Raw genomic sequence first — 12,610 nt, forward strand, 5'->3', positions numbered from 1 at the left:
AATTTTGCAAAATGATAATTTATTTGGGTTACAAATCCTGTTTGGGCTTATGGCAGTTTTATACTTTCATTTGCATTGCTGCATGCTGATTCCTGCTGCTAATTATTGCACTTTTTAAGTTTATAATGTGCTTAAAAACATATAGTCATGCATTTAATATCCCAGTGGGACAGATTTTTGTCTTTAATAATTGTTTTCTGAAAAATGAATGTAAAAAACACAATGGATTTTCAGTTGAATTCAAAAGATAGTCGACAATAAATAAAAACCCATTGATCACCTGTGCTTGTCAGAAGCTCATCCAATTTTATTAAGCCACAATAAGAAGAAAAAAAAGACGTTTGTTTCAGAAAAAAACTACACTTTTGATTTGAATAAATAATTTATTTAAGTTTATCATATAATCACTTTGATTATAAATTGATTAATAATTACTTATAAGTAACATTCAGTCTGTGTTGAGGTGTAAAAATATAACACGTCATCAAATGTAAACAACCAAAGGCTTTGAAGATTAAAAATAAACATACAGTCGCTTTTCTTTGTAGTTTCTTTATCCTTTGGATATTTGCTTAATCTTAGTGCAGTTGTATTTTTATTTAAACAAATCATAAATCTAATAACGATAATAATAATAGACTCCATAAATAAAACATTTACACACACAAAAATGCCCTTTTGGGATTGTTGTAGCAGTAACATCTCATTTTGAAGCAGATCCATAAAAAACTAATACTCGACACTAATACTAAAACTGCGGGCTCTGAATCAGTGGTCCTGAACCCTTTCCAGGCCTCAGACCGGTTTAATATGAGACAATACTTTTATGGATCAGCCTGTACAAGCCTGAAGCGAGCGTCTGATTTCTCATTTTCTCCAGTTTCCCTCAACTTTTTAGTGTAAAGTAGATCTTTGTCCTCTGTGAAAGATCTGTAGCTGCTTTAAACTTGGTGTACACTGGATTTCATTTAGGACCTATGAAATTTGATATACATAAATGTTCCCTTAACACCCAACTGATAAAGTAGAAGCTAAAATAAATCACACGCCAACTTCAGCCCCATCCAACTTTTGAAGAACAAATGCAAGAAGAAAAAGATCACCAATACTAGTAATTTCAATAATAATAATAATAATAACATAAACGCGAATCTACTTGATCAACTTTATTAGCCGCATCCTCGGTCGGTCGCTGATTAATTTTGCATTATTATTATGATGTGCGAGAACAACTGTCGCAACAAATCCATGTTTGGAGTACTGGTAGTTAACTGTTAAATGTAGATGTCTTTTATTTTGAAGTCAAAGGCTATTCTTCTTTTTTCTCACTGGTTCTTTTCTGCCAAAATAAACTTTCCAAATACGTTTGTTTTTATGTTAAATTTGCTAGCTTGGGGTTTGAATTTAGCGGTTAGCGCAGCCGCTTTGAGAGAGTAACGGATGGAGCGTTGACGTGTGACCAAGTCACTTGACGAGAGTGAGATTAATTTGGTGGGGAGAAGTAGTTTTCCAAAGTAAAAGTTGTTCAGGAATCAGATTATAAATATAACAGATAAAATGCAGGTCATGTTTTTATTTTATTTTATTTCTCTCTGCAGTCTGAGAAGGTGGGGACTAGGGCTGGGAATCTCACGTTAAATGACGATACATTCACGATACCAATAGTTCGATTAAGGGATAGAGGGTATTGCGAATCGTGGGATAGTTTTCGTCCCATCACTAGTGGTGACCACTCTAATCCATCTGTTGTTCTGAAAGGTTTCTGACCTGCAACTAGAACCTGGACATGGCCTTTAGGTGGTCCAGAACAAGGACTGTTGGTCATCCTTCACATTTTCCTTTCTATGTATTAGTGTGGTGAGCAATGGCTTTATGAAGGCTTCTAGTCTTAGTGTTGGTCTTATTCAGTCTTTACTGCTTCTCAGTCTAAATAACCATGTTCACCATTTCCAGTTGATCACATCAAAGCGTCTGATATAAATATGTCCTTTTACTTCAAGTTGAGCCTGATCACTACAATATAAAGTGTTTGATTTCTACATAATGTGTTCATTAATGAGCTGTACAGCAGCACTTCACCAATACAGAGGTTACTTCTTGGACTGAAAACCGAGAAAAACAATATCTGGGTATTGGAATGATGGTTTCTTTCACATTCCATTCTTTTATCCAGCCTTAGGGATTTATAAGGCATTTTTGAGTTAAAAGGAAGGAAAATAGAATCTCAAAAGGAATCTTTGAACCTGCCTCAGAAAGAAACAGATTGAGAATATGTCCAGTTTAAAGTTAAACTGGACGGAGAGACAGCCAGGATCCAATCCTGAACTCAAACCCGAACCCCGGATAAAGAGGTCCGGTGAAAGTGGTGTAAAAGGTGTGGAGGTGGATCAGTGTGTCAGAGGAGACTTCAAAGAAGGACAGAATCCCAGCAGGATAGTCAACATACACGGCTACTTTGTGAGAGGAGGACGATGGAGATGAGGAGGGGACAAAGACTTTTTCGTTACGGTGCCAAACAGAGTAACCATCGTCGTCGGAGCAAAACAGACTCCAGGACTGATCATTGAAGCCGAACCAGCGGTCATCACTGTCCCCTTTCCTCTTGATTCCCTTGTAGCTAACAGCTACGTCCACCCTCCCGCTCCACTCCACCTCCCAGTAACAGCGGCCGCTCAGAGTGTCTCTGCAGAGCAGCTGAAAGAGGTCAAATCTGTCGTCGTGGTCGGGATACGGCTGCAGCACATCCACACGAGTCATCCGGCTGTTGTTGTCGGACAACCCGATCTTCTTGCTCACTGTGTTTGTGTCAATGGAGAGTTGGCAGGAATCTGATGAAGAGAACAAACACAATCCAGCTGCAGGTGTTGAACTGTGCTCAACACTTAAAGTCAGTTTAAAAAACCTTGTCTGTGAGCTACTTTGCTGTCATATTAAAAGAACACTTCTCTTACACTTGTTTAGACCTGGTGTCAACCATTCCTCTCCAGCAGGTTCCACCCTAAATGGAGGAGAAGAGTGAGAAAATACAGCATTACAAACAGTGACTTTAAATAACTCTTATTATCAGACTGTCGATTAAACATTTCTCAGTTTAATAAAAGCAGCAACAATTTACTTGAGAGTGTCCAGTTTTGAAGTGAGGAGTTTCACCCCTTCTGTTCCAGGATGGTTGTAGCTCAGGTCCAGCTCTTTTAGATTGGAGGGGTTGGACTCGAGAGCTGACACCAAAACTGTGCAGCCTTCTTCTGTGATCCCACATCCTGACAGGCTGCAGACACAGAAAGATAAAAACCAATAAAATGATTTGCCAAAGCTATCCCTTTAATGCCGGAGCTGTAGTATGGCATTGCAAGTATCGAAAAAAGCAGAAAAGTTAACTAAGTTGCATAAGTTACCCTAATAAAGCATTGCATATCAGCACAAAGCAGCTTAACTTAGCGATAGAGAAAAGTCACGCAAGTTGCGTAATTTACGCTTTTTAAGTATTACATATCAGAATAAAGCAGTTTTTTTGCATACTACCACAAATCAGCTTTTCTCAGGGTCAGAATAATTTGGTTTGTGTAAACTGAGTAAACTCTTTAGGCTAGTAAAGTATTGCATATCAGCACAAAGCAGCTTGTCTCTGTGTCAGAGAAAATTTACATAAGTTGCATAAGTTGTGCTAGAAAAGTATTGCATACTGGCACAAAGCAGCCTTTCTCCACGTCAGAATGATTTGGTTTACGTAAATTGTGTCAACATGAGCTAGTAAAGTATTGAATATTGGCCCAAAGCAGCTTTTATTCATGTCAGAGAAAATTTACATAAGTTGCATAAGTTGTGCTAGAAAAGTATTGAATATTGGCACAAAGCAGCTTGTCTCCACGTTAGAATGATTTGGTTTGTGCAAATTGTGTAAACTCCTTATGCTAGTAAAGTATGGCATATCGGCACAAAGCAGCTTTTCTCCATGTCAGAGAAAGGTTACGTAAGTTGCATAAGTTACGCTAGAAAAGTATTGCATATCGGCACAAAGCAATTTTTCTCCTCTTCAGAGAAAAGTTACATAATTTGCTTGAGTACTGCTAGTAAAGTATTGAATATCAGTACAAAGCAACTTTTCTCCACGTCAGAATGATTTTGTTTACGTAAATTGTGTCAACATGAGCTATTAAAGTATTGAATATTGGTCCAAAGCAGCTTTTCTCTACATCAGAAAAAAAATTATGTAAGTTGCGTAAGTTACACTAGTCAAGTATTGCATATCGGCACAAATCAGCTTTTATTCGCGTCAGAGAAAAGTTACATAAGTTGCATAAGTTATGCTAGTAAAGTATTGCATATTGGCACAAAGCAGCTTTTCTCCACCCCAGGAAAAAAAACCTGTTGCATTAGTTCCACTAGGTAAGTATTGTATACTGGCACAAAGCAGCTTTTCTCCTTGTCAGAGAAAAGTTACATAAGTTAATCAATTTACACTGGTAAAGTATTGCATATTGGCACGAAGCAGCTTTTCTCCGGATCAGAATCATTTGGTTTACGTAAATTGCATAAACTCTCTAGGCTAGTAAAGCATTGGATGTTGGCACAAAGTCATTTTTTTTCCATGTCAAAATCAGTTGGTGAATGTTAATTGCGATAGCAATTTATAATTTATATTAATACCATCAGCATTTGAAGAGATACGATAATTTAAAGAACATCAATGCTGAATCTTAGGCTACGCTGTTATGTCATAGCCAGACATAGCCATAGTTTTTCCAAGTTGGACAAATCTGGGTGCAGTTATTGCTTTATATAAGTTTTCATAATCTCTAGGTAAAGCTGAAGTGCAAGTAGGGCCTTAAATTGACATGATAAGTTTAGATGATAGCCCCACTGGTGAACCTATCTCTCATACTAGCTACACTTAGCAACAAAAACGGGAAATTTCTGGAGGCTGTGGCTTTCCGCCTTTTGACCATCAAATATGTACTAGTTTGACTTGTATGTACTTACAGTCTTTCTTTGAACTGACCTGAGAGTTTCCAAAGTACAGTTAGGATTCTCCAGTCCAACACAAAGATGCTTCAGTCCTAAATCGCCCAAATCGTTGTTACTCAGGTCCAGCTCTCTTAGACTGCAGGACTCACAGATAAGAATTTCTGCCAGAGCTTTACAACTTCTCTCTGATAGTTTACAGTTACTCAATCTGGGAAAAAGAACAGGGACATAGTTTATATTCTTGAGTTAGATACAAATGTCTTTATCAGATAGATTTAACTGGTCAATGTTCTTACAGAGCTTTGTTGGAGGCTTTGACCACTGGAAGCAGCTTTAGAAGAACTTCCTCTGAACCAGAGTACTTCTTCAGGTCAAACACGTCCAGATCTTTATCTGACAGTAAAATGACGACCAGAGCAGACCACTGAAGAGAGGACAGTGTGTTTACGGAGAGACGGCCTGAATTAAGGAAATTCTGAATCTCCTCTGCCAGAGAATTATCATCAAGCTCATTCAGGCAGTGGAACAGGTTGATGTTTTTCTCCACAGACACATTCTCACTGATTTTTATCTTTATGTGTTGGATTGTCTTCTCATCTGTTTCAATGCTGCTTCCTGTTGGGACAAGTAGTCCTTGAAGGAGGGTCTGATTGTTTAGCTTTGAAAGTCCCAGAAGGAATCGTAGAAAAAGGTCCAAATGTCCATTCTGACTCTTTAAAGCCGCGTTCACACAGGTCTGGTAGAACTGAATGTCTGCAGATTCCTGGCCTGGTGAGGATGACTGAGATGAGGTTTGCTCCTCTGCCAAGAGGTTGACTCCAGACTTCATGAAGGTCATGTGGACATGAAGAGCAGCAAGGAATTCTTGAATGCTCAGATGGATGAAGCAGTAGACCTTGTCCTGGTATAGACCTTTCTCCTCAATAAAGATCTGAGTCAGCACTCCTGAGTACACTGAGGCCTCTGTCACATTGATGCCACACTCTGTCAGGTCGGATTCATAGAAGATCAGGTTTCCTTTCTGCAGCTGCTCAAAAGCCAGTTTCCCCAGAGACTCCATCATCTTCCTGCTCTCTGGACTCCAGTGAGGATCTGTCTCAGCTCCTCCATCATACTTGACCTTCTTGACTTTGGCCTGAACCACCAGGAAGTGGACGTACATCTCAGTCAGAGTCTTGGGCAGCTCTCCTCCCTCTCTGCTCTTCAGCAGATCCTCCAGAACTGTAGCAGAGATCCAGCAGAAGATTGGGATGTGGCACATGATGTGGAGGCTTCTGGATTTCTTGATGTGGGAGATGATTGTGCTTGCTTGCTTTTTATCTTTAAACCTTTTCCTGAAGTACTCCTCCTTTTGAGGATCGGCAAAGCCTCTGACCTCTGTCACCATGCCAACACACTCAGCAGGGATCTGATTGGCTGCTGCAGGTCGTGTGGTTATCCAGAGGTGGGCAGAATGAAGAAGTTTCCCCCTGATGAGGTTTGACAGCAGATCACCCACTGAGGTGGACTGTGTAACATCCGTCACTATCTCACTGTTTCTAAAGTCCAGAGGAAGTCGACATTCATCCAGACCATCAAAGATGAAGATGATCTGGAAGTCTTCAAAGCTGCAGATTCCTTTGGTTTCAGGGAAGAAGTGATGAACAAGTTCCACCAAGCTGAACTTTTTATTCTTCAGCACATTCAGCTCTCTGAAAGTGAATGGAAATATGAAGTGGATGTTCTGGTTGGCTTTGTCTTCAGCCCAGTCCAGAGTGAACTTCTGTGTTAAGACTGTTTTCCCGATGCCAGCCACTCCCTTTGTCATCACGGTTCTGATTGGTTCTTGTCTTTCGGGAAGAGGTTTGAAGATTTCTTCTTGCTTGATGGTTTTTTCTGCTCTGTCTGCTTTCCTGGATGCTGCTTCAATCTGTCTGACCTCATGTTCTTCATTCAGCTCTCCAGTTCCTCCCTCTGTGATGTAGAGCTCTGTGTAGATCTCATTCAGAAGGGTTGGGTTTCCTGCTTTAGCGATTCCCTCAAAAAGACACTGGAACTTCTTTTTTTGGTTGGTTCTTAGTTTACGCTGGCATGTGGTGGGGAAATCTTTAGAATAGCACAAAAAAATTGGCAAAAATTAGTTTTTTTGGCAAACAGTCTTACTAAGACACACATCAATACAAATTTGAATAATGCTACATCCACACCAACCTCAGGAACGTGCGTTTGTCTGGCCAGAATTATATGAAATCAAGTCTTTTTATCGGAATAGAGCTGTAAAGCCTGGAGAAAGACTTGCACCACTTCAACATTTTTCACCAAATCTCTTCCAACTGAGAGTATATGTACTAATATTTGGTAGCAACAGTTTAGTGTCATTACTGTATGTCAAAGAACGCTCAAGAACCTGCGTTCATTGTGTTCTTGAACGTGCGTCACGTTTGCAGGAAGCATAACAGTTTCTTTGTTAAGTCATGTAAAATAAAACTCTTACTGCTCTGCAGACGGTCAGCCAGTTCCTCTTCATTTATTCCCTTCAGAAAGACAATTGTCATTTCTAGAAACATTTCTCTCAATATCTTGGCTTGCTCTTCATCGTCAACCCCACACACGTCTATATCATCCATCGGTCTTGCCATGTGTTCAAAAGAACTTTTACTCAGAAGTTTCTTGAATTTCTGTAGTCCTTTCTTCACAAAAGTGACAATGCTAATCTCCAGAAGCTGCAACAGAATATTGTATGAATGAGCATAAAGTCAAGAGACCAAATAACACACCTATGTTGCACGGAGATGATCGTGAACAGCACAGACAGACAAATAGTTGTATATGTAGATACCTCAAAGGTGGAGTCAATCGGGGTTTGATTCTGAAGGCTAGATTGATCACTGGGACCTACTAGGAGCTCCTGGTCCATCCTGAGAAGACATGAGTAAGAACTAATCTGGAGTTTTGTATGGACATGTGAACCAAGCATCACATCTACCGTCCTAACGATGAGAAGACAGGCTCGCGTGCTTGAAAAAGACCATATCATTTGAAGAAAAGAACAGCTCAGCTTCTTGACAAAGGCTAGATGTCCTACTCCGATCATCTTTTGATCCAATTTCAAAGGTGTTCCCAGTGGTCCTTTTAATATCAATATGGCGTTTTTAGCCAAAATAAAATAAAAAAAAAACTGGTGTTTTCAAGGACATAGCTTCTGCAGACCTGCAATAAAGTAACCCCACCCCTATTTCCCATCAGCCATCTGTTTATGTGCTCTGCCGATATCCCCTCACAACCCCAAACTAACATTACCAGTGCAAAAAAAGGAAGAGTCATATTGGAGTTATCTAGCAACTTAGTTTGGAGCCAGATGACAGCTCAGACGAGGAAAAACATGGATCTAGCGGTCTACAAGTGAATGCATCAAAGTGGAGCGAAGCAAGGAGAATGTGACCTGTAGGTTCTACATCACAACTACAAGCTCTTCAAAAATTTTAATGTACATTCAAAATTTTCCAGAATTAAAAAATCAGAGCAAGAGTATCTTTGCATCAATCAATCAGAAATTAATCTTGGTAATGCTGTTTTGAAAGCTCATTGATGCCATTTGTGCTCGCCCTGCTGTCTCTTCATACTTGTATCGAGACAAGAATAAAACTGTTCAGTACTTTTATATTTTTATTTTCTCATGGACTAGTACTGGGATATGGACCGGACCAGTACGCTAACCTGGTACCAGATCCACATCCGTTACCATGTTCCGAGGGTTGGGGATCCGTGATTTAATGGGAACAGCCAACACGTCAAAACACGACAAGCTAGGGACACCCAAAACGTCAAAAAGTAATGGGGAGTGAGCCAGAGCCATACGACCATGAATGACAAGTTGGGAGTGAGAATGTGTGGTTAAAACTGCCTCTATAGCTCTCCAAAATAAATAAATTCAAGCTACTCTCTCAACAGCATCCACGTCTTCCATAATGTACCAATGGAACCAATAAAAACGTGTGCCTATAGCTCCTCTCATGTGCAAAATCTCCAGACAACAATATGAGCGGAGAATTTCATACCTAAGGAAAAGAGCTGATATAAAACACACTTGCTCCCTTATATTTGAGACCTGTAAAACAAACACGTGAAACTCACCTTTCAGCTGACATGTGACCTGATTTAAAATTCTTAATGGGATCCTTTGATTTGTCACTCCTCAGGGAACTACAGCTGGGTCCAGATGTAGAACGAGTTCTGCGTTTCTGATAGTTTCTGTTGGAAAAATAATCATATTGTGTCTTGCAATACATTTTTACTGATTAAATAATAATAAAGATAAGTACAGTTATAATTTATATATATAAATCTCACAGAATTTCAAAAGTGGTTTCTAGTAATTGTTGCCTTTGATGATTTGATTTCATGAAAGTTGTTAAGAGCTCCCCCCACATGAAACACTTGTTATACTCACTAAAGAATGAGCCACAACTGTCATTAAAGGTGGAATCAGGCTGTTTGTGAGTGAAAAAAAGGGTACAGACTAACCTGTACAGGAAATGCAGGTATCCATCACAGAATATCTTAGACCGCTTGGTGAGCCAGTAGAGCGAACATTTTTTATCATATAATTTATCTATGGGCGTGCTGCAAGTGGGAGGTTAGAGCAAACACTTGTACAGCAAGGGTAGAGTGTGGGTTAAGTAGGCGAGACGTAGTTGTGTCGCATAAATCTTTTTTTTTTCACCCTACACCCCCCACACCAAATTCTGCCCACATACATCCACAAAGCCATGAAGACATTAGAAGCTTTACGCAGGAGTTCTATTTCCAGTTCGTTGACATGTCAATGTCGCAGCAAACAACAGGAGAACCGGACACAAGTCTGGGTTTCAAAATAAAAGCTTACGTTGTAAGGTGATGTGCCCAGGCAATAATGCATGTTAACACCACAGTTGACACTGTTGGCCATTTTCGGCAAGTTGAATTCCGAAAGTCGAAAAACGTAACATGATTTAAAATGACTCAATGAGGAAGGAGAGGGCATGGGGTCTGATTGCTAAAATCGGGGTGAGTGAAGAGGGTGGGACGAACTACTCGACACAAAGATGGTGGGACAAACCACTCTTCTGGCTGCCAGAGGGGGGGGGGGACAAGAAACGCAACAGGGACAATGTTCCGACGGTCCTGAGATGGACTCCCCCACGCTACATAACAGAGACGCACCGTAGACGGACCGTAGACGGACCAGTGTAAATCCAGGGTAAGGCTTAAGGCGACATTTACATGCACGCTCACCCTTCTCCAGCAGCACACTCCAAATTAAAATTAATAATTGCATCCTTTGACATGTCACTCTTCACAGAAACACAGCTGGGTCCAGATCCATGTGTAGGTTCAGTTTCGGGATCAGGTGCACGTCTTTCCCTGTGAAAATTGAAGAGGTGGTTGAAGCGGGTGAGTTCTGACACAAAAGTAGAGTCACACAGATTTTGAGGTCTCACCTCTTGCTCCGACCCCCATCAACCCCACATTGCAGGTTTTCTGACTGGGAGGATTCATCTTCTCCGTTTACACCCTGATCCATACAGCTAATGTTCTGGACCCTTCAGCTGCAGAGGAAACACAAATTCCTGAACCTTCACATAACAATGCAATCAAATCACACTTCTGAGTGTTGGCCATTAATGATATCCCCTTATGAAATAAGAAATGCAACAATAAATTAGTAACACTACCGTCAAGCAAAAGAATATTCTGGAACTTTGTTTCAAATACTAGACGTAACCTAGAAAACACCTTGATTAATAAATCTTTGTCTTTAAGCATCAAATACCTTCTGGCACCCAAAATGAAAGAAATATATTTTAGAATCATTTTTAAATTGTACCTTGTAGAAATTTTTTCACACAAAAGATTCTAGTTTTTTCCTTCTTATTCAGGTTTACCTGCAGGTTAAATACGTGCAATGAGCTTCATCTAGTGTGAGTCCTTGGATAAGACCCTTTACAATACTGCTTAACCATGTGGCCACAAGAGGGCTCAAGTGTGGGTCTCCCTGTGCCGGTCCCCACCCCAGATAAATATAGTGTGGAGTCAGAAATGGTAAATCTCTGCCAATCATTAAAAGTTGATTTGCAGTGACCCTTGAAGGGACGACAACAACCTGCAGGGTAATATATCTTATCTCGTCTATTAGTAATATCCTGTTTACACTAGAAGAGCTGCCTTATCTATCATTTTAGCTAACTTTTAGCTAACTTATATTTTTGTGTTTTAATTACTTTTAATTTCAATTTTTTATTTTTATATACTTGTATTCCTGCTTTTTAAAAATGTTTTCTATGTTTTGTCTTGTGTACTCCAGGTACAGCATACTTTATTATATAGAATTTGAGTGACTTTTTATGACTATTAGACTAAGACCCAATCCGAATTCTTCCCTTTTCCCTACCCCTCCATTTGTAGAAGCATATTTAGTGCAAGTGGTGTCCAGATATATGTTTTTTAAATCTGACCCTCCAAATGGAGGGATACAAAGTCCACTGTCGCAAGGGTAAACCGGGTCGCACTGAGAAGCACCTTTCTTCACGTGGGTGCGCTCTTTATGGCGTTTTTTTATGTCAAAACTCCACGCAGAAATGAGACATCTCCTCACACGTATTAAACATTTCTATCATTCATAAATGGGCCAAACATTTAGGCCAAATTGAGATCTGAACACAAATTACTGAACTTTCTTTCAGGGGAGGCAAAATTGGCCATGAGGAAGACGAGGGAAAAATTCGGGGTGTTGTGTTTGAAGATGTTTAACTTAGTTTTAAGAGATTTTTGTAGGCTAGGGTGAGAGTGGAGTTTAGTATTTTACAAGCTCATGCACACGCATTGTGCTTGGCCTGATTTAAAATCCTTAATGGGCTGTGCAAAATGTGTTATGTTGTGTCAGCAGTCTCTATAGCACCAATGTGGTGTCCGTGATCACAATTCCATGATCACAATTCACTTGTGAGCTGCGTCTGAAAATGTAACAATTACTGAGATTAATCAAGCGCTGAATATTGTTATTTTCTTCTTAGCTTGTTGTCATTGTTGATAATTATGGTGAGAAATCAAACATAGAGGAGTATCATTATTCATTATTAACAATGTATGAGTAACTACAACTAAGCAAAATTTTTTATTTAAAAATGATAGCCCTTCGTATGACTCAGCACCAATACAGTAGCCCTCACTTTGAATTTGTTCTCTAATTAAAGGTGTTTTGAAACCATCCATCCATCATTCTCGGCTATTTTGAACTTGATTTATTCCCCCCTTAAACAAATATTCAAGTGGACATGACAGTACACCATTGCAAGTAAACCGTTGTGCATAGTACGAGTTGAATCAAGATGTACACACACAAACACGCATTGAGACTATTTTCTCTCCATACTTTTAAGGAATCCAGAATTACGAAGATCAAACAGCGACTCTTTCGCTAAATTAGAAAGAGGAAAATATTAATTTCTGGCTAATATAGTTTGATATAATCCTACCTTAACAGAAAACGTCAAGAAAAAGAGCTGTAATTACCTTTAGACGGAGGTTTTAAAATCTGCTAGTAACACGGAGCTCAAACCGAAAGTAAAACGCTTCAGGGGGAAGACCCAGAGAGGCGTTTGGGGCAACTCGGAAATCACATACACAT

General features: G+C 39.7%; 1 protein-coding gene across 2 annotated transcripts; it reads right to left on the reverse strand.

Annotated features, from left to right (window-relative positions):
• Positions 1 to 296: 296 nt before the first annotated feature.
• On the reverse strand, positions 297 to 12,573 carry LOC112156745 (NLR family CARD domain-containing protein 3). Of its 2 annotated transcripts, XM_024289070.2 has the most exons (11): positions 12,496 to 12,573; positions 10,425 to 10,532; positions 10,219 to 10,347; positions 9,079 to 9,195; positions 7,784 to 7,862; positions 7,439 to 7,667; positions 5,262 to 7,050; positions 5,000 to 5,173; positions 3,116 to 3,268; positions 2,952 to 2,998; positions 297 to 2,828 (listed from the first exon to the last, which is right to left on the reverse strand). In XM_024289070.2, exons 2-11 carry the CDS (start codon positions 10,505 to 10,507, stop codon positions 2,287 to 2,289), a joined length of 3,342 nt encoding a protein of 1,113 aa, XP_024144838.1. In that variant the 5' UTR covers positions 10,508 to 10,532; positions 12,496 to 12,573; the 3' UTR covers positions 297 to 2,286. The 2 variants fall into 2 exon arrangements, with proteins under 2 accessions (XP_024144838.1, XP_036070518.1); XM_036214625.1 differs by lacking the exon at positions 12,496 to 12,573 and having other exon boundaries at positions 9,469 to 10,347; positions 10,425 to 10,442.
• Positions 12,574 to 12,610: the final 37 nt, after the last annotated feature.

The sequence above is a fragment of the Oryzias melastigma genome, linkage group LG2 (genome assembly GCF_002922805.2).
Source record: "Oryzias melastigma strain HK-1 linkage group LG2, ASM292280v2, whole genome shotgun sequence".
In the NCBI taxonomy this organism is placed as follows: domain Eukaryota; kingdom Metazoa; phylum Chordata; class Actinopteri; order Beloniformes; family Adrianichthyidae; genus Oryzias; species Oryzias melastigma.

What these genes read in the sequence shown, in the direction of transcription:
- LOC112156745 (XM_024289070.2), bottom strand. Translation starts at nt 10,507, where the DNA reads ATGGATCAGGGTGTAAACGGAGAAGATGAATCCTCCCAGTCAGAAAAC. An exon ending in GGTCACATGTCAGCTGAAAG is followed by an intron (nt 7,863 to 9,078) that starts GTGAGTTTCACG and finishes ATGTCTTCTCAG; the next exon opens with GATGGACCAGGAGCTCCTAG. An exon ending in GACACCAGGTCTAAACAAGT is followed by an intron (nt 2,829 to 2,951) that starts GTAAGAGAAGTG and finishes TCTCTTCATCAG; the next exon opens with ATTCCTGCCAACTCTCCATT.